This window comes from Eumetopias jubatus, unplaced genomic scaffold, assembly GCF_037043125.1.
Source record: "Eumetopias jubatus isolate StellerSeaLion01/CBP00866 unplaced genomic scaffold, mEumJub1_p1.0 scaffold_4, whole genome shotgun sequence".
NCBI classification, from domain to species: Eukaryota; Metazoa; Chordata; class Mammalia; order Carnivora; family Otariidae; genus Eumetopias; species Eumetopias jubatus.
In genome coordinates, this window is record NW_028274810.1 from 97,917,845 (window position 1) to 97,942,740 (window position 24,896).

Below are 24,896 nucleotides of genomic sequence, written 5' to 3' on the forward strand. Positions count from 1 at the left end.
ACTTAGTCTCTTGTCCTCAAGAAGCTCAATCTAGGGCGGGAGATGGATGTACAAACAGACTGACTCAACATCAAGAATGCTGAGAAAGTGTACCCAAGGTCAAGGCCCTGGGCCCACTACTTCTTTCTCCTCCACTTCTAGAAGGACAATAAGCAGGCCCCACAAGCTGCCGACTCCCCATCTCAAAGACAGATTTGTAGCCAAGAGGGCCTGAGTGGTAGAGCTGGTCCAGCGACTAACAAACGAGCTGTGAGAAACTGACTGGGTCTCAGTTTCTCCATCTGTAATCTGAGAGGGTGAAAGGCTGACCTTCAAATTCTTTCCCAGATCTGTGTTCCAGGAGTGGCGATGAATTTATCAGAGGTTGTGTTGAGGGTTCGAGTCTGGGAAGAGCTAGCTTTGCGATGTTCAGCTGGAAAGAGTGACAAGAGCTGTAGGTTCGAGACCTCTCTCAGGAAGAATATTAAGCTGGGGTTCAGCGGAAAGGGAGAGGTGAGAGAGTGAAGTTACCATATGAAGTATCACTAAAACGAGGCTTCTCACAGAGCTCAATTTTTTTTTTTTTTTTTTTTGGTAAATCCGAAATTAGGCACTGTTCACTACTGTGTTTTATCTTTTAAAGAGAAGCCAGCGGCAAATTCTTCCTTGTGTTCAGTCCCAAGAATTTTTCTCTCTCCATGTACCTTTTTCATTGGAGGCACCTCAATTTGTCTTTTCGATTTTTAAATAATGTACTGCAGCAATCCCACAAACTCTCCTTGGTGATGCCCCTGGCCACCAAATCAAACAGGTAGGGAGCAGCAGGCTGGTGGGATCTGGCTTTGTTTCTCAGTGATGCTGTGACTGGAGACTTGCATGCCCGACAGAGATTTTAGAGCCAGGCGTTCACACACAACGTAGCGCGGGTGCCAGGAACGTGAAGCCCTCTCTTGGAAAGTCACATTAGCTCACAGCTGTCTCCCCATGCCCAAAAGCCCCTCCGGCCCTCTGCTGGGAAGAGGCTGGCGGAGAGACAAGCAGTGGGCTTACAGCTGTGAGGCCCGGGCACCGGCACTGACTGCCGGGTTTTGGCAAAAGCACTTAACTTGTGTGCCTGCGTCTCCTATCGCTAAAGGGGGAGTGATCGTCACACCAGCCCTGCTGGCCCCACCGCGATGTCGCAAGGTTCGATCACCTCACAGACGTGCTTTAATTCCTTAGGGGGCAGTGGTGCTTTCCAGGGCAGCCATGAGGTCTAAGAGAAAGAGTCTGGCGCCGGGAAGGAGCCCTGGGTCCTGTCCTCTTCTGCAAGCTCCCTGTCGATCCCCCAGGAGTCAGTTACCTTTGCTGTGATTCAATTTCTTCTTCTGGCAAGTGCAAATAACGCTTGCCCTCTTTAATGTCTAAGTTTGTGAAGATCAAATAATAACAAGAGTATGTTGCAAAGGTTACATTTCTATAAAAGGACAAGGAGCTATTAGTAGCTCCTCCGTTAGAACTTTGGCATCATCCCTGCCAATTTTCAAGTTACCAATAAAGAAAATACAATCCCACTGGCCATAAGATCCTGCTTTGAAACATTCAAAGGCAACAAAGCTGAAACAATGGGCTGTTTGGAATCATGTTCTGCTTAATTTTCATTTCAGTGAAAACACTGAAAGCTATTGCTTCCAAACCAATGCATTGTTGTATAAATTCAATAGCTTGCAGGAAATGTTTACTTAAACATCTTCCTCTAATAAAGCAAACATATTTCCCATAAATATTATTTTAATTCATTGGATTAAGAGGGACCAGGTTTCCCCCTCTTTCCCCCTATAACTGCTTCCCAAGGCTTCCTGATACCTTCAGCAGAGCCTGGGCCAGCTCCAATAATGTGCGCCCAGCCTCCTTCGATCCCGGCCGATGTCCTAGACCCTGAGTGATGGGAGGGGAGAGGGGACCCCGAAAGTCAGCAGCCTTTTCCTCTCAGTGTTTCTAACCATGCAGCACGATTCTGGATCTCAGTCAGCTTCGGATGCGTTTGGGAAGAAAGTCCTGCATAAAGTTTAAACCTGTAAAATGGTTCAACAATATAAAAGAATCCAGCAGGAATGTCACTTAGTCAGTGACCTTGTGTTGAACGCACATCACGTGAAAGTGCTTGTGGATGACTCTAGAGAGAGGGGAGCACCCGGGGACACAGCCTGGGATCCCTTCAGTTTTCCTGTGACAAATATTCGCAGCTGTCACAGGGGAAACAGGCAAAAAAAAAACCCAATGACAGACTAGATCTTTGCATTTCGGGAGCTTTAAGTCTCTCTCCTGGACGCACAGGAACACAGACAATTACCTCACGATGTTGCTCAAGCGCATCTCAACCTCAAAGAACAGAATACAGTGTTCTTGTCCCTCAGCCCCCAGAGCACGGATCCCATGGAAATGCAAATAGTTTGCACAGACCCCCGGTTAAACACTCATTCTCTCTACGTTATGATTAGTTATTTGTCTGCCTTACCTGTTCCACAGCCCTCAAAAAACCACATTTTTATAAGTTTCACTCTCCAGCACCTAGCCTCTGACAATGGTAAATGTTTGCTGAGGGGACGTTTGAGACATGTGCACACTCAGCTATTATTTTCCAAGGGCAAACATGGTCCCTGCCTTAATGGAAGCACAGAGTGCCCTTGGAACGCAGAGTGGGGAGAATCTGTCAGGGCATTTGCACTGGACCTTACAAACTTGGAGCCATTTGGCCAGAGACGTGGAGAAGGGCATTCCCAACAGGTAAAATTATGAGCAGAAGTGCACAGGTGAGGGGGAGCAGGCGTGACTGGGGAAGCAGGAAGTGACCTGGACAGTTGGCTTTCTCTCACTTTCTCTTCACTCTTTACTTGACATCCCCAGCTTGGCTCCCGGTTTTTGAGTTTATCTCCACTGTCCTCATGTGCCAAACTAGGACACTTCCTTGGTCTTAGAAATGGCATGGTGGGGCTGGCGCCTGGGTGGTATGGTCAGTTGAGCACCCGACTCTTGATTTCAGCTCAGGTCATGATCTCAGGGTCCTGGGATCGAGCTCCGTGTAGGGCTCTGAGCTCAGAGGGGAGTCTGGCTTCTCTCCCTCTGGCTCTCCCTCTCCTTTCCCCTACCCCCGTTTGCGAGCTCTCTCTCAAATAAATAAATAAATCTTAAAAAAAAGAAGAAATGGCATGGGGAGGTTTCTCCACTGGCATTTAATAGAAAAGAAAACGGGAAATCATCTCTCCCACGTGCCTGCTTGAGCTAAGTGTGGTGTGCTTCTATTGTTTACTGACTAACCGTGCCCCTGAGTCACCACTTTGGGACATGCTGAGCCTCCCTAAAGAGTTAGGCCTGAAATTTGAAATTAAAACAATCAATACAAAGTCTGAATATACATTGCTTATCATTCCTACTAGATCATAAATTCATTAAGGGCAGACACTGTTGCCAGCTGTCTCTGTAATAACTTCAATATCTAACACAAGAGATCAATCACTGATTTTGAATAAATTAATGAGTAATTGGAAAAAAAAAAAAAGAGAGAGAGAGACCTGGGTATGTCATCATTTGGCTATGAAGAAAGCCAAGGAAAAGCTAGCCTCTCACTCCTTTTGAAAGAATCTTTTTCTTTCATGGTCTCTCTGGGGGAATTTCTCCTCACCTCCAACACTGCAGAAATTACTTAATGTAATGTCCTGATGTAAGCTTAAATTGTTCACCCTACCATCCCCCACTTCACCATAAAACTCTGGTCCTAAAATTGCTCTCACCACACATTCTGTTTGTGTGCTCCCAAACGTAAGATTCCCAGGTATCTCACACCAACAGCACCACGGTTAATGAACGATTCAAGAAGCCTCTAAAAGGGAAAGATACATTTTTCTCCACCTGTGTTCTCTGTGGGTGGGGGGGGGGCCCCGCTAACAAGGCTCACAAACAACACTGATGGTAGAAAACCCAAGTCTAATACGGAGTACGTGTCATTTCTATACTATCACGTAAGATTCAAGAAGTCCTGTCCAGCAATGTTCTAGAATTTAGGAGACCAAGGAAGAAGTCCAAAGCTCTATTACTTTCTGTCTGACCGTCCTGGGTGAGTTATTTATTTCCATGGGCCTCGGTCTCTTCATGGTGTTGGTAATAATATCGTCTGGTTTCAGGCTTTTAGAAAGGGTCACAGGTATATCAACAACTAAAAATCACAATAAATACAAAGCAGTATTATTATTATCCCTGCAAGGAAGGCTTAAATCCTAAGTTAATCTCACTTCTTTCCTCAGAGAAGCACACCATAGAACAGGTCAGCAGAATTAACCATACCGCTCTAGGGACAATACACTGCCCCCCACCTTCTCCATCTGGCTTCTTGACTCAAGTGACGGTATCGCCAAGCCCCTGAAAGCCTATCTGCTCACAGAACCCAGAGACAGAGATACCTCTACAACATCTGGACAGCTGTCCAAAGACTAAGGGGAGGTGAGAAAAGACAGGAGCAGGAAAGAAAATTAGTTTCATTTCTACCTTCAATATGCAGGGAAAAGCACCACTCTCCCCTCTTTCATGTCCTCTAGGCTAAAAATCAAATCTTTTGCTTTAAAATGATATCCTAGTGGCTTAGAAATGCCGAAAGCAGCAAGGTTCGGGAGGTGGAAACAACAATTTCACAACACGTTTAGGGGAAGACCGCTACGGGGGCGCACGGGAGACAGCCCGGAACTCTGGCCTGCTCCCCGGCCAGGACAGCAGCAAAGGCCCAAGTGCCACACACCCTCCGCGGCACACATCTCAATCAATCTGGGGTCGAGCACGTCGGGGGTGTGAGAAAATACAGTCAGCTTACTCAAATGCCTTTGGGTCCATACACTTTCTGTTTAGATAAAGAAAACTCTTTCAGTCCTCTTCTCCCATTTCAGGCCTCTCACTTGAGGTCAGGGATCCCTGGATAGTGAAGACTAATTCCGAAAGCTTAGGGATCGCAGCTGGAAAGCTGCGAGCACCAACACACAGGAGCTGAAGCAGGGAATGAACGGAAGACTGTTTGAGCTTCACTCTTAAATGACTTCATTTCCAACTGCTTGTGTTCTAGCCTCTATGTGGTCTGGGTTGAGCAGAGGATTTTATCTGTGAAGCTGCACCGTGGGGAGGAAAATATCCGGGCTCCCAACACTCACTCATTATTAAGCTTTAATCAAGGTCACTGACCATTTGTGGTCTTGCTTTTCTCATCTGTGTGAGAGAGAGAGAACCCCTCCTTCCTTACAGGGTCCATGTGAAAATTAAACGAGACAGTCCTACACCCGACATGCAGGAGCTGCTCAGTAAATGCAGGCTGTATTATCCACGTCCCCTTCTGATCTTTTAGGATGATACTGACCAACGAGTCCTCTCTTTCCGCTAAGAAAACACTTGGGGTCAGCTTTCCTTTAAAATGGAGAGAGCCTTCTGGAGATGACAATTATAAGGAAGAAAGAAGTAAAGGAAAACAGAAAAGACCTTCTAAACAGAGCGAGTATTTTGATTTTTTCCTGCCAAGAATCGGAATTTGATTTGTCCTTCATGTGTTTATCAACATGGGTTATAGTCCTCACCTCTGCAAGAAAGGGCAAATCCTGGTATGAATCATATTGAAATGCAGACAAGGGATGCACCACCACATCTCTGGGGGGAACCAGTCAACCCAAGAAAGCTTGAGCATATTATTCTTTTACTCACCATGTTTACACTGGGGTAGAAAACCACTATTCTTTGGGGGACACAAATATTTCCTGCCTTTTCAATTTAGCAACTGAACATACTTTTCCACCACACAGACTGCAGTTTTGGAAGACAGAGTGGATTCCTCTGAAATATGAGATTTTCAGTCTAAGACGATAACCTAAGGACCCGATTCTTAAACTGAACTACTATTAGGGCATCAAGACAAATGTGAACTTCTCTAATCTTCCTGTTTCAGAAACAGAGCTTTGACGGTAGTATCGTCTCCTTGCTACTTCTGGCTATTGAACTGACTGCTTAGGGTGAAGAGGGGGCAGCTAGAGCCCATTCCCTGAGCTCCTTTGCAGGCAAGGCTGTTAAGTAGGGTAGTGGGGACACCTGGGAATTGTGGTCACTCATGTGATTCTCATGCCACCCAACACACTTCCAATTCCCACAGATATCTGAGATTTGACCAAGTTAGGATAGATCACGGATGGGTCATTCAGCATCTAAATTTGCTTCTAACCAAAAAGAGCCCAGACTAAAGGAATCATTTTAGCATTCCAGGTTATCAGAGGAAAATAAAACAAAAACGCTGTTGCCAAGAATTTGAGTCATTTCTCTATATACAACAACTTGAAGACACCTCCTCATGGCTGGAAAAGAAATCCCTTGGGTGACTTATTTAGATCAAAGTCTTTGTGAAAACAGAAAACTACATCTCTAAGGGATACAGTGCTGTCTGAATTGAATTTCATTTAACTTAAAGTTTTGTGCCAACTTAAATACACTAAGACCCCAACACTTATAAGAAGGCATTCACCTATTACTTGCTTATAGGTACATGGAAAAGCTATTATGAGGATAATCAGCTCAACTATACAATGAAGCAGTCATACATAATGACAAAAACAGATACAAGTCATAAATTGCCTTGTCCCCTTCAGAATCCATGCAGGCAGGCACTCAGTACATTCTTTTGTGCAAAGATAAAACTTCTGCCTTGCATAAACAGTGCTCTCAGTCTTGTTTGAGCCTTATAAATACACTGCCCACAAAACAAACACAAACAAATGCTGTTTCTTAAACAAAAGGCAGATGGACCCCTCTGCCCTCAACAAAGTCCCAGTATATACAGCAGGAGACTGGCTGAGGGCAGAGGCTGCCTGAGAGTCTCCGGGTGCAGGGACACGGAAGCCACTGTCCACTGGATCACCGCTCTGCCCCAGATCTGGTCTCCTGGCACAAAGGGCCAGTGGAAGGTTCTCTTGGAAGGGAAGTGGTTCCTCCACACACTAGAGACCAGAGAACTGGAACAAAATATTACCTAAAGTCCTAGCTAGGTTTTCCACTGAACTATCCAAACAGACTCATCTCTCTCTCTCTCTCCCTCACATGGAACTTGCTTATATTTATCTTCAGATGGTTTTCCTAGAAGCTATCAAAGTTCATTCTAAGACTGGGCAGGGCTTTTTGGTTTTTTTTCTTGTTGTTTTTATTTTTTTAATACAGAGAGGCACATCTAAACAAATCAAGCCATCAGCAATATCTCAAAAGTGTAACTAAAAATGAGAATTGATTTATAACAGCAATGTCCACAACAGTCAAACTATGGAAAGAGCCCAGATGTCCATCGACAGACGAATGGATAAAGAAGATGTGGTCTATATGTACAATGGAATATTATGCAGCCATCAAAAAATGAAATCTTGCCATTTGCAACGACGTGGATGGAGCTGGAGGGTATTATGCTAAGCGAAATAAGTCAATCAGAGAAAGACAATTATCATATGATCTCACTGATTTGCGGAATTTAAGAAACAGAACAGAGGATCATAGGGGAAGAGAGGAAAAAAACGAAACAAGATGAAACCAGAGAGGGAGACAAACCACAGAGACCCTTAATCTCGGGAAACAAACTGAGGGTTGCTGGAGTGGAGGGAGGTAAGGGGCCGGGTGGCCGGGGGATGGACACTGGGGAGGGTATGTGCTGTGGTGAGCGCTAGGTGTTGTGTGAGACTGATGAATCACAGACCTGTACCCCTGAAACAAATAATACATTATATGTTAATAAAAATTAAAAAAATAAAAGTGAGAATTGAGGTACTAGTGCAGAAGAGCATCTCCTGGCTCTACAGTTACCTGACTGACCCTGGGCAAGTCACCTTACCTCTCTGGGCCTCAGTGTCTTCATTTATATAATGGGGCTAATACTGTCCATCCTATCTACTGAGCAGGTTATTCTAATGACCAAATGATACCACATGAGTAAAACCATGTTTGCAATCTTCAAGGTTCTTACTACCCACAAAGGGATGGTGATGGTCCTGACGAATCTAACACAAGAATGACCATGACCACCACCATTTCTTTTTTCTTTTTTTTTTTTTTAAAGATTTTATTTATTTATTTGAGAGAGAGAGAGAGAGAGAAAAACAGCACGAGAGGGGAGAGGGTCAGAGGGAGAAGCAGGCTCCCCGCTGAGCCGGGAGCCCGATGTGGGACTTGATCCCAGGACTCCCGGATCATGACCTGAGCCGAAGGCAGTCGCTTAACCAACTGAGCCACCCAGGCGTCCCCGCCATTTCCTGAGGGCCTCCTTTGTGACACAGATGATATGATGGCAGTCTCCTTACCAGCTACTACAAAGTGATGTCAGATAGTAAGCTTCCGGTGGGAAGTTAGCAGTAACTAATTGTTTATATTCTCTATGGTACCTGGAAAAAAAGCCTTACAGACGCAAAGGAAAAACATTATATAGGGAAAAAACACAAGGCCTTTAGAATTAGATAGGGAAAAAACACAAGGCCTTTAGAATTAGCTAGACTTGGTTCCAAATCCATCCCTGTCATTTCTAGTCATGTGACCTTGAGAAAATTATTAAACTCTCTGAGATTCAGTGTCCTCATTTGAAGGACAGTGACTAACATACATATCTGTAAGAGTTCTATCACAAGGCCTGACAAATAGAAGGTGGTCAATAAATGTTTATAAATTAGTATGGGTTCCACAGTGAAACAGGGTGTTTCAACCTTGTTCCTCCATCTTCTTCCCACTAATGCTGTTTGCACCTAGAAATAATGTAAAACTATTAGGTCTTTATCCAATTCATAACAAACCAACCTGATTTAAAACAATAAAACAATGATGAAAATGGCACAGAATAAAATGTATTAACCAAAACCAAGAGAAAACTCCCATCTCCTTGACAAAAATTTAGATCTGTAGGATCTGAGCTGGGAAATCTGGGCTGGGTAGGAATAATTGCCATAAAGCAAAAGAGAAAGAAATGAGCCCACCATACAACTGCAAAGGTTACCAGCAAAACTAACACGCAGTGAGTACCGAACCATGAATTCTAATATCTAATGATTTTGATGAAAATACAGTTAAAAAAAGAAAAGTTATTAAAATATTTACATTCATAAACATAAGTCAAAAGATGCCTGGGGTCAAAAAGGTACCCATGACCAAAAGCATCCCACACTGCCTTGATAAAGACACAAGCAGAGGGATGGAAAGCAAGACAGAACAGAGCAGGGGTTCCATTAGTGACGATCAAAAGTGCTCCTCCCCTTTGCTGGAAGAAATTACAGAGTTGTTGGCTTCCTGAGGGAAGACCGAACAACAGCTGGCCGGAGCAAACGTTAAGCTTCTACAGGGCCAGGAAAGAGAATGGAATCATTTGTTCTATTGTTGACATCTGAAATTCTCTCAGTTCGAAAAAACCTTTTTTTGTTTTAGAATAATTATGGAATTTTCCTGTAAATATATGAGAGTATTACACAATAACCACAGATAGAAGAAATTAGATTCCACAGAAGACAGGGAATGTAGGCAATGCACCTCTCCTCAATTCTCTGGCTTTGAAAGAGAAGGTCTACAGATATTTGTGTGACACCTGACTAGGTCAAAGTGTGCTCTCTGCAGTTCACGCCACAGAAAGAAACCTGTTCCTCCAACATGCTTCTGGAATTTGAAATGCTGTGCTTTTCTTAAATAAATCCTATTCCTGGAAAGGACTCTTGCAGTGATCGTCTTGTCATGGCCTTAGGAAGGGGACCAGATCTTTGAGGTTCTACTCGAAGATCGGGGTTAGAGTTCTCTGCCAAGATCCAGGCAAGGAAGTCACGGAACAGATGCTCACAAGGAAGTCACGGAACAGATGCTCACAGCCTGGTGCCCAGTCCCTAAGTCGTATCACCTTAGATTTGGAATCCATAAGCAGACTTCTGAGAGTTGGACGATGAGAAGAAAAGGCTTAGAGAAATAAAGGGGACAAAGTGTACAGATTATTTCCTAGTCCTATTTCCTTGAGGCTAATATTAAACAAATTAAGTAACAGTTAAAACTGTGATGAAGACTTCCAGATGCGTATATGATGGACCTGAAATAAAAAATTTGCTGTGAATAATTCACAACATCTATCCAGAGACAAGTACGACCTGCAGACCTATTACCTTCCTATGTGACAGAATGAATTCCCTTTTAACTTCTCACTAGGTTTTCACATACCTCATCTCTTTTGCTCCTCAGGTCAGTGGAACCAGGGTTGGGGGGGCAGGGAGATTAACATCATCTTTTCATAGGTTAAAAAAAAAAAAAACCTCAAGATTTAGAGATAAAAAGATTATTTAAAGGCAGGAATAGGGTTAGAACCCAGGTATCCCCAACTGCCAGCCCTACACTCCCCCTCAATGAACAAGCCTATGTCTGCAATAGTGCTGGATGATCTTGGGGAGCCATAAGCCTCTCTGACAAGCCAATAAAAACTTGAGATTCTTGCTCTAGAAGAATACACAGATATACAATATTTCTAATTATTTTCAAGAAGTTTATGGAGATTTTCCATTCCACTCCAAGCACAATGAACCAAGGCTAAAGCCCTTTGGTCTTTGCAGCCAAGCGGAGCCGGCCGGTGGGCTTGGGGAGGTGCAGTTTTATCTTCTGACCCCTTTCTTTAATCATGAGAACTCAGGCGCTCTTTAGAGGAATACTTCCCACAGGCCAACAGTTCATTATTGTGGTCATCTGCACTTCCTTCTAACTCCTCTCGTGGACACACAAAAGCAAACAAAACATTCTCCCAAAGCAACATTTAAGGCCTGATTTCAACCCACAAAGCTTCAAGAAAATGGAAATCTTTAGCCAAACTACATACATACGGAATCACAGATGACCTGAGTGGGTATTTAGCTGACAGACCTGACTTCTGGAGCTACCATTTCCAACAAGAAATGGTAATGTTAAGTTTCCCTGCTTCTCGTCTTAGATATATGGACTAATTTTTCTAACACACCAGGGTTCTTGGTATCCAAATACATTTACACAGCAGTTCCTCTGAGTAGCAGCCTCTGATGCCAACACTGATTAGCTTACTAAAGGCAAGAGAATTACACGAAGAAGGACCCCAACCACATGGGGAGCAGGGTTCCCATTCAAGAGGCCCTGGGCCCTGGAAGGCAGTCCCCCATGCAAATCCAATGACAATATAAAGCCTGACATCCAATAAAATGCCTGACCAGGGCCACCTGGACCTTCATATAGATTTGGGGGTGAGGCTCGGGATAAGGAGCATTCTGTCCTTTCTTTCTGCGTCAGTTCTCTTCTTGGGCAGACCCTCGGGCTTCAGAAACCATTTTCCAGGGGAAGCAGAAGAACCAAGAAACACAAAGAGACTTCCATAAACGAGGGGGAATAAAGAAAGGGCCAACCCTTTCCACCAGGATGTTACAGAGAAACTCTGGAGAAACCCGCACAAGGTCTCACCTGTGCAGAGGCCACAGGCAAGTTTCCAACTTCTTCATTCTCATCAAGGTTAACGACAGAGGGTTCCTAACAGCCCAACTGGCCCAGATGGAGTTTGATTCTCCCACGCTTCGTGCCTGACACCCTCCTCCTCCTCCCGTAGACCGGAACATTGTGGCTTTTGTCTCGGGGGCGCTGATGGTTCCCTGGTGGCTAAAGTCTGAACACTGTACACTGATGTAAATGTAAGAGTCAGAGTGAGGACCCGTTTCTCTTGTCCAGCTTCTATTTTTCAAAGTTTTCAGAACGTGCTATCTCATTTTATCCTTACAGTGAGCCTATGAGGTCGGTGTGTTTCGATTCCAGGTTGAGGAAGGTCCCTCAATAAACCATAAGCGCATTTCTTCCTCAAAAAGCAAAGCCCAGGGGTACAGTAACAAAGAAAACAATTTATAAAACCAAGGAGGCTTCTCTATGTTAGTTAGAATTTCATCAAATTCAATAAAATCTCGCAGCTGGGCCTTTACAACTGAACATTTAAGTGCATCTGTTTATACCCAGTCGAGTAGCTGAAAGGACACTGGGCAATCTGCACCACCGCTGTCACGAGTCTTGTCGCCGCCGGGGTGAAGGCCCGGGTCTGCATGAGCAGTGATTCAAGGCAGAAGTATGCATGCTCACTCCGACTCTGAAGCCCAGTCTGTCTCTCAACCATGATTTAGAGAGTCTCTCCTGCCTCTCTGCTGCCTATTTTGAACCACAAGCCAAACAGTCCACCGCTGAATATAATTACCATCCTGCAAACCGACCTGACTAAAGAACTATCCTCTCTAGGCAAGAGTTTGGAAAACAGGAATAAGTCCCCAGCCTTCACACACCGTTACCAGGATCACTGTGCAATATAGAAGTGTTGCTCAACCCACGTTCTCACCTGCCCTTCAAGACAGCCTCCTATGTGCCACCAGTAAAGCCTCTCTATGCTACAGCCAGCTTTACAACCGCATGGCCCACGGCACAGGTGCCCCTATGATTTCACCGCCACACAGGCTCCACCAGAAAGAAGCAGAGAGGACCCAGTCCTCTAGAGAAGGTCAGTCTCTAGGAGGAAAGTCCGTGGAGTTGACAGGAAGGGGAGGGAAGCAGAGGCCTTCCGCATGCTGTCAAACAGCAACTCCCCTCCAGCGACCAGGTCGTCAAAGGGGTGGGGAGGCAGGGCGGGTGTGTAGCTCCTCACAGCCTCGCAGCCTCACGGGGACGTGGAGGACTCCTGAGGTCAGTGACAATGGATTTCACCTTTCTTTCCTTACCTTGGCGGCAGAGTTTGATACGCCGTGTGTGACATTTCTGATGAGGCCCCCGACATTTCCATACTTTATCAGTCCAGTAACCCCTTCAGAAACATCATTCAACAGCCCCATGGGATTGCCAAGAAAGTCCACGGATCCCAAGATCCGAGCTGCCTGGCTGAGGAGTTCCTGTGAAAGGGGGCAGACAGAGGAGGTGAGAACCAGCACCTGTTGATACTTGCAGGTAGAATGTCCCAAGCAAAAAGGTTAGAAAGCTGTCTCATCCTCCATTCTCATCAACTCCCATGATGACCCCTTAATCCTCATCAACTGCCAGCTCCTATCCTTCCACGAACTCCACCCAAGCTCTCCCCATGCATGTACCCCAGAGATGACTTTCGGTAATACGTTCAGAAATACTCCTCAAAGCCATTCCGAAGAATAAACAAAAGCTTTGAAACAGGAAAGACCCTTTACAAATATTTATTAGCATATATATCACACTCTCCACTGTTCCTACAAATAGGGAATTCAGCAGCAGCAGGAGAGTTCTAGAAGGAAAATGAAGGAAGAGAGTAGAGTGGGAGCTCCCCTCATAACTGGCGGAGGGGGCAGTGCATAAAGAGGGCATGTTCAGACCTACCAAGCAACCCTCCACTTTCCGCATCCCTCCACGGTCTGATTCCAGATTCCAGGGATATCTGCTATGTCACTGTCCTCACAGTTTAGTGGAAATATCACCAATTAAGAAAGTCAAGGAAAGAAGCAAAGAAGGAAAGGAGGGAGGTGGGAGGGAGGAGGGAGAAAAGGAAGCAGGAATGGAATATATTTTAACTCTGGCCGTTAATAAATTTGATATGATCTTGACCTATCTATTTATTGAAGAGTCTGGATAATAATTACAAAATGGAAAATGTCCAACTTGATTAAGAAAATTTTGAAGTTCAGCTCTAGGGCAGGACCTCATAGGCTCCAAGAACACTGATGTGGTTGTTGAAAGTAGGCCCATGCCCAATAAATAGAGAGGTCACAGTATTTTGTGTTACCATTAAAGCATCAATTAAACCCTTAAGAGTTGTGACTAATCTGGTGGAAGCCCCTGAGACTAGTTCTCTGAGGGACAAGACTAACAGCTCATAAATCAAATACACTGTCTCAGGATTTTCAGGATGTGTATGGGCTTCATGGGCTGTGACCTGACCCCTAACACAGCAAATGTTTAACTGGGTTCTCAATAGTAATGCCTTAGTAACCAAAATTCAAACAACCAAAACAAACATTCTGCTTATGTTGCAGCCACTACGGATTTCTCCAAAGCTCACCTCCTGGAAATGTTTGAGGATATCATTGATGATGAACTCCTTGGTCTCATAGGGATGTACCCGAGTGAATGGATCCAGATTAATCACAGCGTCCTCAAACCGAATCAGTGGAAATCCCAAGGTACTTTTTAGGGCCTAGTTAGGGAAGAAAGGAAATGATATACGTTAGCCATTTGATGGCCTCCCAGGGTACTATAATTTTGGATTCCATGAAAGCTACATATCAACTTTCTAATCAGCGTCAAGGCTTTGATATTTATAAATAAGGATTTTCCCTGTAATTATAAAAGTAAAACATTCGTAAAAAATATATATATATATATGTCACTCAAAGTAACAAAGATCACGCAGAAATAAACACTATTAGCTTCATAGCATAATTCTTTTTGGTCTGTTTTATGTGTTGTGTTTTACTTTTTTGACTGAAGTTACCACGCATATAGAAAGGTGTACTAACCAAATGTACAGTTCAATGATTTTTTCCCCCAAAGTGAACACAACAAACATGTAATACCACCCGGGAGACCAGGGGGTAAATTATTATTCCCATCTTGGAAACATCCTCCACCCCAGCTGGGGCCTCCCCATCACTACTCTCTCCTCCCCTAGGGTAACCACTGTCATGACTTCTACCACCATACGTTAGTTTTTCCTGCTTTGAATGTTATATAAAGGAAACCATCAGTATGTACTTTGGGTGTTACATATAGCTGCAGTTGCTTAAGTTTCATTGTTAGTATTCTAATATACGAATAAAACACAATTTATTAAGCCACTGTTGTTGATAAACAGTTGTGCTGTTTCAAGCTTTTGGCTATTATGAACAACGCTGCTATGAACATTCGCAGACATGTCTTTGGGGGCACATTTGTATGCCCTTTTCTTGAATATATACCTGGGAGTGGAGCTGCTGTGTCACAAAGAATATACCTGTTCAACCCTAGTACACGCAGTTCTGCCCAACAGTCATCCCCGGCAGCTAAACGGGTTTACAATCCCTTCGGCTGTCTATGGAATTTCCTGTTGTTCTACATCCTCACCAACACTCAGTATAGACAGCCTTTTATTTTTTTTTAAAGATTTTTATTTATTTATTAGAGAGAGACAGAGAGAGAATGATAGAGAGAGACCATAAGAGGGAGGAGGGTCAGAGGGAGAAACAGACTCCCTGCTGAGCAGAGAGCCTGATGCAGGACTCGATCCTGGGACTCCAGGATCATGACCTGAGCCAAAGGCAGTCGCTTAACCAACTGAGCCAACCAGGCGCCCCTAGACAGTCTTTTAAAAGACATTCTGATGGGTGTGTAACGGTATCTCAGTGTGGCTTTAATATCTATTTTCTTGGTGAAGCATGAGATCAAGCACCTTTTTACACATATATCGGCCATTTGGATATCCCTTTTTGTGACGTGCCTACTCAAGTCTTTTGCTCATTTTTGTAGTGGGTTGTCTGTTTTTTACTTATTGCTTTGTAGGCCTTTCTTTCTTCCTTTCTTTTTTATAAATGATTTTATTTATTTATTTGTCAGAGAGGGAAAGAGAGAGTGAGCACAAGCAGGGAGAGTAGCAGGCAGAGGGAGAAGCAGGCTCCCCACTGAGCAAGGAGCCTGACGCAGGACTTGATCCCAGAACCCTGGGATCATGACTTGAGCCAAAGGCAGACACTTAACTGACCAAGCCACCCAGGCATCCCCGTTTTTCTTATCCATCCTGTATACAAGTCCTCTGGTGAATAGATGTACTGCAATTAATTGCAATGATCTTTTCCCATTCCGTAACTTTTAACTTTTTAAATAGCGTTTTTGATGATCAGACATTCTGTTTTAATGAAATCTAACTTACCAATTTTTTCCTTTAGGAAATGAGCTTTCTGTTTCCTGGTTAAGAAATTATTAGAAGGGCGCCTGGGTGGCTCAGTTGGTTAAGTGTCTGCCTTCAGCTAGGGTCCTGGGATTGAGCCCCACATCGGGCTGTCTGCTCAGCAGGGAACCTGCTTCTCCCTCTTTCCCTGCCTGCTGCTCCCCCTGCTTGTGTTCTCTCTCTGTGTCAAATAAACATATAAAATCTTTAAAAAAAACTATTATCTACATCAAGGTCATAAAGATACTCCCTGTGTTTACCTAAAAATTTTTTATTGTTTTACTTTTCATATTTAAATCTATAATCTACTTGGACTTGATTTTTTTATATAGTGTGAAGCAGAAATCAAGATCCATTTTTTTCCAGATGGATACCTAATTAACTAAGTAATGTTCACTGAAATGATCACCCTCTCCACTACTTCAGTACAGTGTAAACTTTGTCCTAAGTTGAGTAACTGAATTTATGTGTCTGTTTCTGGATTCCCTTTTCTGTTGCATTTTGTCCTGCCTTCTACCAATACCACACTGTCTTAATTACTATGGTTTTGTAATGAGTTTTGAAATCTAATAGTATAAGCTCTCCAACTTTGTTGTTTGTTTTTTTTTTTTTCAGGATTACCCCGGTTATTCTTTGCATTTTTCATTTCCAAATACATTTTAGAATCAGCTTGTCAATCTGCTGCAAAAAAATTGTTGGAATTTTCATCAAGATTGCATTGAATCTATAGATCAATTTGAGGAGAAATGACAACTTCACATTATTAAATCTTTCAGTGTATTGATGTGATATGTCCCCTTATCTATTCAGTTCTCTTTTCTCTTAATAACGTTACATTGTTTTTCATGCAGGGGTCTTATATACACCCTTTGTTGGATTTATTCCTAGGTATCTTAGTAGATGAAAAATGGCCATATATTCTTTACACCTTGTACCATCAGTGGAGAATCAAAATGCCTTTATAGTAAAATCTCATGTGCAACTTCATGCACTTTCTATTTTCTCCCTTATTTTTTCATCTTTTAGCATGTATTTTCAGAGGCTGCCTTAAATTCTTTTGGGATAAGAACATCTTTAATTGAAATGAAATCATGTAATGGAAGAAAATATAGATGGAATTTTTTTAAAACCAGGAAACGGGGAAACTTTTTTGGGACTTAAATAGAGATTCAAACAGGCAAAAGACTGGTAAATTTGATGACAAAAATAAAAAGCTTTTATGTGATTAAAAAAACATATATACATCAAAAATAAAAAGCCAACTGAAAGACGGAAGGAAAAAACCTTGCAACTCATATCAAAGACCAAACTTATATAAAGAGCTTCTAAAATTACAGGCAATAAAAGACCAATAATATGATTTTAAAAATGGGCAAGTGATATGACCAGAGAGTTTGGTTCACAGAGGAAAAAAAAGCCCTTAAATAGATGGGTCAGGAGAAGCAGAGGAAAAGAAAACTACGAAGAAGACAAAGAAGCAAACAGAAGAATAAGAGAACGAGAACGGAACAGGGAGGTCAGCAATGCCAAATATGACAGAGGACCCTACAGAGACAAGGACAGACAAAAGGCCCCTAGATCTGGGGCCCTGGGAAGTCACTAGTAACCTCCTACTAAATAATGTGAGAACAAAACATTTTAGAGATTAAGAGCATTCTGAGGTTAATTCAGCCTAACATGCTAATTCAGCCAAACACATTCATGTTTTGAAAATAAATAAAACCAAAGAAATGTTAAGTGGATGACCTAAACTCATGCAGTTCGTTATTAGGAGATCTTGGACTTGAACGTGCTCATTTTCACGACAGTAACCACCCATTAGGTGGAAAGCATGAGGCCCAGGATGGAGGATTATATTGTTTCTCCTGAAAAACTTTCTGCTATTCATTCATGTATGCTTCACCCATCCATGAGGCGCTGACGGAGAAACTGAGGCCCAGCTGGCTTAACCGCTTTGCTTAGAGCCACACAGTAAATATGCTGGGAAGGTACTGACACCAGGTCAGCAGTTTGTTTTGCCAATACAACCCTGAGCATTACTTTCTTCTCAGAGAAGAGGAAATGAGATCCAAACAAAGGCTTAAGGCAAAAGCTTTTTTACCCCGACTTCCTCATTGCAACCAAATACTAAAGAGGAACCATACATAGTAGCAGAGACTCTGAAACCTCTACCAAGTTGTCAAAACCCTCACGAGAGACACTATCCCCTTTCTGAATGGCTCATGTGCTTTTAGTCTGAACCAAGGAACTACTCTGGCCCTTCAGTAAAAATTATCTTCACCTCGTCATTTACTGCTTTGGGGCCTCCCATGGTTGAAAAACCAGAGATCCAGCGTTTGGTATGAATTATTCTGCCACCTTCAGGTTGTTCTGGTCAGTCAAAGGAAAACAGATGAGAGGGGAAAGAGCCAAACGGCTTTTTCCTGTAGTAACTAAATGACTAATCAAATACAGTAGTATACAAAGTTGATGCTTATTTACTCAAGTAGCAGACAGTTTCCTGTTATAAAACGGATTCTGGAGAAAGCAATCTGTGCTTAGAAGTTCCTAATAAAACTAGGAAACTGTCTATTCCTACCTCCTCCAGACGAAAACTGCTGAAGTCTTCCAGAAACTTTATGGAGTTGAAAGAAGAGATACCTGTCCATATACCATTAGGTCTTGGATCACAAGCCAGTCCCTGGGCCATGTCCTTTCCTTTCTTAGTTTATCCTGCACTAAACAAAACTGTCTGGAATTCATTCTTTAAAGGTTTATTTATGGTACATAGAAACCGTTTATGTGAAGCAGGGTATTTGCCCATTTCCCTCCCGGGACAGTGTTTAAAACTACAGGGATATTTCCCTCTCTGGCACTTTCTGAAATACAATTAACAATACTGGATCTTTTTTCCTTTTAACAAATCTGGTTTTTATTTAGGGAGGGGAGGAAAAAAGTAAAGGGTCTGAAGTTTCCCAACAAATTATTTCAAGCCTTTGAGAAGACAGTTTTAGGCTTTTTTAAATAGTGTCTTTGTTTGAAATTCCCCCTCACCCCCACCCTCTTGCTCTCTGACCATTAAAATGTGGGTTTTCTTCCAAACTAGATTGCTCAATTAAAGCCCTTCTTTTGTAATACCCCAATGCTCTAAATGGGAAAAGGACTGCTGTAGGCCACCTCGTGAAACCTTTTAAAGGCTCCTGGCTTCTTTTGATCTTAAAAAAAAAAACCCAAGTCCATATAAACTACCTGGTGTTTTTCGAACTTACCCTGCTACTCTCTAGTAGTGCACACTGGGGAGAATAATAGAGAGAAAGGGGGGGAGGGGAGGAATGTCTTTGCATTCGTGAAATGGAACCATTATCTCGCCCTTCTCCCCTCACAGAGGAAAGAATCCAATTGAGACAGCAGATGGGAAACTGCTCTGAGTCCTTCTGAACAGACACTATATCTGGCAATAATGTACCCTCAGTGTAAACCTGAAGAGACTTCCCTCTGAGATTTCTGACAGCCTCACTTCTGGCCTGGGTCGAGAGAATCAAGATAATTATTCCTTCAATACCAAAGACATGGTTACCTTTTAGTCAGACTCTTGTGATTCCGGCTCTGGGATAGCACTCCATTCCCTAAGCACATACTTTTAGCCATTACATATTCATCTCAAAGAGCATATTGCTCTTCCTAAGAGCTACTAATAAAGGGATATTACTCTGTTAGGAAACTCTTTGAATGAATGACATTACTTTATGAGTCCCAGACTCCACTAGGAGAACTCGAGACACAGTAAAACGCTGACTTCCACAAGCTGAGAATTTAACTCTGAAGTCCCAATTCCCAGCACCCTGCTTGAAACATTAATGTGCCCCATTCAGGGTGCCCCCCGCCCCACACCACATTACATGGCTGATCCACTGGATTTCTTGAACAGTCATTTGAAAATGCCTTCAAAATGTTCCTTCAGTACAGTGCCAAATGAAACATTCAAGTTAACGGATCGCCAGGGTATTGCATGCACAGAATACACGCACGCATTGGTACCATATAACCGGAGGTCTGGAGCTACTTCAACCTTAGGAAATCCTATTGCATTTGTCAGTCTGGGGGAAAGTTTTCTGCTGGGAGCAATTTAAAAGGAATAGTTAGGTGTCTGTGTTTCTAAGTAAGATGATTTAAAAAACAAGAAGTCCTTAACTCTCAGGAAATACTTAACATTAGTTTGCTGGGTGCATGCCAAGTGTTCTGGGGGAATATATACTTTATCAAACAAACCCATTCCAAGGGGTCACATAAGTCAAGTGGATACTTGTGGATATTAGCAAGATAGTGGTTTTCCCATGGTTTTCCCCCCACTCCCATGCTAATTATAAGTATCTTTTGTCTCTTGGGAAACATGAAATTAAAGCCAATCAAGCAGACAGGAGAGTCTGTTGGAAAGGGCACACCATGCCGTTCTCAGGATGGCTGCAAAGCAATTCCTGCCCCTCTGGTCCCAACCAGCACTCCCGACTGCTCGTCCCCAGCTTGACACCGAAATGAAGCAGTCACCCTTGCCCTATCCTTATCCAAGTATGAGCTGGTATTGACCAGACTACTGTCTCATTACCTATAGGTCTATTTTAGAAGTTGTGAGTTGGCAAACCATGCACCACATGAGGCCCACACATGTGTTTTGTCAGGCCCAAAAGGTTTTTAAAGAAAACAACTCAAATTGATTGCCAACATTTCAAAACCAGGAGATTCCACATAAAAACCCAGATTTCCGGCTTCACTTTAAAAATGTGAAGATCTGGCATCACTGGGTTCACATCGCCCTGTGAGAGCAACTGGCTGGAGCTGAGCCAAGGCTGCCCCTTCAGATGAAGGGTGCTCACCCCACATGCCATGGTCCCCACCGCACTGCTTCACGCGGTGCACTGCTCGCACAATCCCGGGAGGCAGCTGAATTTATGACGCCACGTTTATTCTTTGTTTGTTCAGATCTGTAGCTACTCCTGTTCAGAAGAGAGGCCACCATGCAGCATCTGAAAGGAGGCTGGGGACTGGGGCAGTGGCCACGTCCCGGGCTGGTGGTTAGTGGGGCGGGGGGTGGGGGGGGGATGAGTGCCTTGACAACGATCTTCAAGGGCAACAAAGGTCGAGCTGCAGGGAGGCAGATTTAGACTCAATCTAAGAAAAGCCTTTCTAACAACCACCTGGGGCCTCCTCCTGCTCCCATCACGGCCTACCTACGCGGGCCCGCGTGGAAAGCACGCTCTGGACTCCAACATCCTTGTTCACTAAGCAAGGGGATCACTGAGGACACTTACAGCTCTAAAATTCTCTGACGCCGTACGTTCCAGGGGGCAGACAGTATATGGTAGAGTATAGCACAGTGCAGACTTTCCAGTCACATAGGCTTGGATTTGAATCCCAGCCCCATTCCTTCGTTAAAACAGATCTCACAGCAGCAAATGAAGACGGAATTCAGGCTGTATCTGTCAAGTGTGGATCAGGATGATCGGCAGGAGTGTCACATTCTGCTAACGGTGGTAGGTCAGGCCGCACCTCAGTGATACGTGGCTGAGTGTGTTCCTTGAAGGTGGGAGACATCTCTAGCGTCAACCCTTCACGAAGAGGTGGGTACTGAGGAGGAGAGAACTAGGAGGGCAGGCAGGTCCTGGGCACAAAAGGGAAGGTACTGTCCTGGTTGTAGCTTTTCTCCTGCATCTGGGAGTGACCCTAGGAAAGCAGACTCTTACCTCATTGAGATAAGCCAAGAGCTAAGAAGATGGCAGACGGGATTTATGTAATTCTCTGTTTACTCTCATTACTCCTCAATCTTTAGCAAAGTCTTACTTAAATATAAAAAAAGTGCATATACATATGTCCATATGTACACACATACGTATACACATGTATGTGTGTGTGTGTGTGTATACATATATATGTCAAATCTTCAAAAAGGGAAACCTGTAAAAATATTTGCTGGAGATGATGATGATCCTGGACAGAAAAAGCAAATAGGAAACACATTCATTCTTTTTGAGGGAAAGTCCTTTTTAAAATTTATCCAGATACCAGCTCACCTTAAGATCCAATGGTAGCTTGTTGGAGGTGAACACACTCAGCTTGATCTGGGGAATGCTGATTTTGAGATTTTCAAAGTAGTATCGAATTGGTGTTCCACCTTGCTCAGCCGTCTTTTCATGGAGGTTTTCATCATATTTTTCCACCTCTGGCACAAGAGTGAAATTGTGAATTCAAAAAAAAAAAAAAAAAAAAGAGTCTCCTGAAGTCTCACAATTCAAATGCTAACATTGAAAAATATTCATAGAAAAATGTAAATATCTCTCTAAATTTAGTTTTTCAGGGTTTGGTGATAAATACAGTAACCTGATGCCACTTCTTTATAAAAGGAGATCTGCTTCATGTTGTTTATCAAAAAGCACAATAGCCTAATCTTTTGACTTGTGACTCTATACCATCTGGCAGACATCATCTTTGGAAAAAATCATGCAGGTGGGGACGCCAGAGGTCATGGGTGTGTTTGCTGGCAATTAGTCTTCTAGAAACTGTGTTGTTATTATTATGATTATCATAAGTGACCCCGATTATCTGCATTTACTTCATAAGATGATATCCAAATATTATCCATTGGAGTAGAGTTTAACTGAATCATAATGAACAACATGACCAATTAAATAATGCATCTGAGTGCAAAAGAATGCCTTTAAAAAGAAACAGGCTGCAGGCTATAAAGAGCTAATGTCACGACAATAAGCGCCCTCTCTCCCAAATGGTGGACATTTGTGAAAGCAGCAGAGTTGAGGCATATTTTTTTTTACTTCTCATGAAGTGAGAAGGAGTGACATGGGCTGGCACATGTCAATGGGCTCTTTGACTTGCTCCTGTGCCCACACCCATGTGGTCAGCTTATTTTCACTTGGCTTCATGTGCCTTAGAAATACAACCAAGGAGGGCGCCTGGGTAGCTCAGTTGGTTAAGCGACTGCCTTCGGCTCAGGTCATGATCCTGGAGTCCCAGGATTGAGTCCCACATTGGGCTCCCTGCTCAGCAGGGAGTCTGCTTCTCCCTCTGACCCTCCCCCCTCTCATGTGCTCTCTCTCTCCCTCTCTCTCTCTCTTTCTTGCTCTCTCAAATAAATAAATAAAATCTTAAAAAAAAAAAAGAAATACAACCAAGGAGATTGTACAGATCTGCCTACCAATCAAATGTATGCTGTAAGCTATTATGGTTCTATTTATAGAAAACAAGGGACTAGGTTTTAGAAAATGACACTGCAACCTCTGTTGCCCATTTGTATTCAGGGAACAGAAACAGAGAAAGTGGAGGAGATGCTCCAGTAAAACACAGCCAGGATTTTACAAATGTCTATGCAATGCTTGGTGAGAAATTTACTTAGAGCAACTTATAAGAAAAGTATGTCCAGTAAAATGGAAAGTACAATGTCCCAGGAAGGTGCCAAAAGAGACTGGCTACCTGGCAGGCAGGCCCTCAAGTGGCTGAATCAAAACCAACACTGGTCTTCCAACCCAAAATGGAAAACACAGTTCTAAATGGACAGGATCTTGCTCTTGATCCCAAATATATTTAAAGTTTGAATCCTAAGTCTGGGTTAAAGAGCAAAAATATTTTTCTTGCGCTGTGTGTAAGTACATACATATGCACACATGTCCCTAGTGACTTTTTTTTTCTCTAGCCAATGTGGGCATATAAACATACAAGTCCATCTTATCATTTCTTCAGGCTCAATGTTGGGCTTAGTCTTCAAAAGACTAAGCATTACTGACTTCCTTCTAAGCTCTATATTCAGTCTTACAAAGGCCATGAGGAGGAATCTAAAATAAAGAGACAAAAGCTACATGATTTCTGTAGTGACTGCTAGAACACGTAGGGTTTCCAATAGCTTCTCTCACTCCCTTCTCCAAGAAGAGTCAAGTAACTAGAAAACTTGCTAATGATATTAAGGCATAAGGGCATGGATGTAAAAAGTTAAGAAGTTAACTAAGGCTAATCAAATTTTTTCCCCCTCAACTAAACCAAAGGAACTGCTGGATTTCTGATTCTTGGCTCCGAGACTGTTTACTAAACAAAGGTTAGGAAACAAAATGGTTTGCTAAATGACGAACATCATTTCTGTTATCCTCAAGCAGATGAGTCAAAAAATGCACAACAAAGAGGAAAAGTGTGCCTTCCCAAAGGCTTAACCCCAGATACCCCAGGATACCTCTAAGAAGCTTCCTTCATGCCCACGTCAACCCCCACCCCCCCAAACAGGCTGTACTTGGAAAAAAGCCACTGAGAGACAAGCCTCAGCTTCTGGGCTCGGGCTGTGAGGTGTAAAGGGAGCTTGTCGGGCACCCAGAGGCTACCTATTTTCTCAAGCAGACTAGAAAATGCCATTCTTGGGTCAATTCCCAAACACAAATCTAGAATATTCAACAGTACCTGATTCTGCTTGATCGTAGCCAAAAAAACTCAGCAGCTTGAGGAGCAGTTTCTCCTCAATTTGCACTGTGAATCTCTGAGCCGTGATCATCAGATGCTAGAGATAGAGAAATTCTGATTAATAGTGTAAACACCAGAAGGAACTCTCATCTGGGCCATTAAGAAGGCCCCAAAATGACGTGGCACAGTTTCTTTACTCATGTGATTTTGTAACAACACTGCCAAATGCTTTCTGGCTCATCTCTCTCTACATTGTTACAATTAGCCAAAAATTCCAGAAGAGGTTTAATACACAATTCACCACCCTATTGTTTGGTTCCTGGGGCATCTGTGTCTCCTTGCAGATACGCTGTGGTGGACAGCGTTATGGTGCTGAGTTCACATGGACAGCAGCTAGTTTAAGGAGCTACAGGATCTGAGGGCCACATACAGGCTTGGCCCCCACTGGTAATGGTGACAAAGGCCAGAAATATGGGAAGCAACCTCTTAGCTCCCACTTTTCCAGAATTTGCTGCTTTCTCAGCTTGCTTATACGTGGAAACTTCTCCAGGGTAGAAGTTCATCACTTCTGAATGAC

At 43.2% G+C, this 24,896-nt stretch overlaps 1 protein-coding gene across 3 annotated transcripts in view; it reads right to left on the reverse strand.

Annotated features, from left to right (window-relative positions):
• The window catches only part of VPS13D (vacuolar protein sorting 13 homolog D), a 243,374-nt gene that overhangs the window by 70,664 nt on the left and 147,814 nt on the right, over nt 1-24,896 (reverse strand). For all 3 annotated transcript variants that reach the window (XR_015768017.1, XM_028108376.2, XM_028108375.2), the window contains exons 61-64: nt 24,320-24,416; nt 21,937-22,085; nt 14,033-14,167; nt 12,732-12,899 (exon numbers count right to left, since the gene is read on the reverse strand). Coding sequence is in view for 2 of the 3 variants with exons in the window: in XM_028108376.2 (XP_027964177.2) it covers nt 12,732-12,899; nt 14,033-14,167; nt 21,937-22,085; nt 24,320-24,416 (549 nt within the window). In the remaining variant the exon portion in view is untranslated. The remainder of the gene's footprint in view (nt 1-12,731; nt 12,900-14,032; nt 14,168-21,936; nt 22,086-24,319; nt 24,417-24,896) is intronic.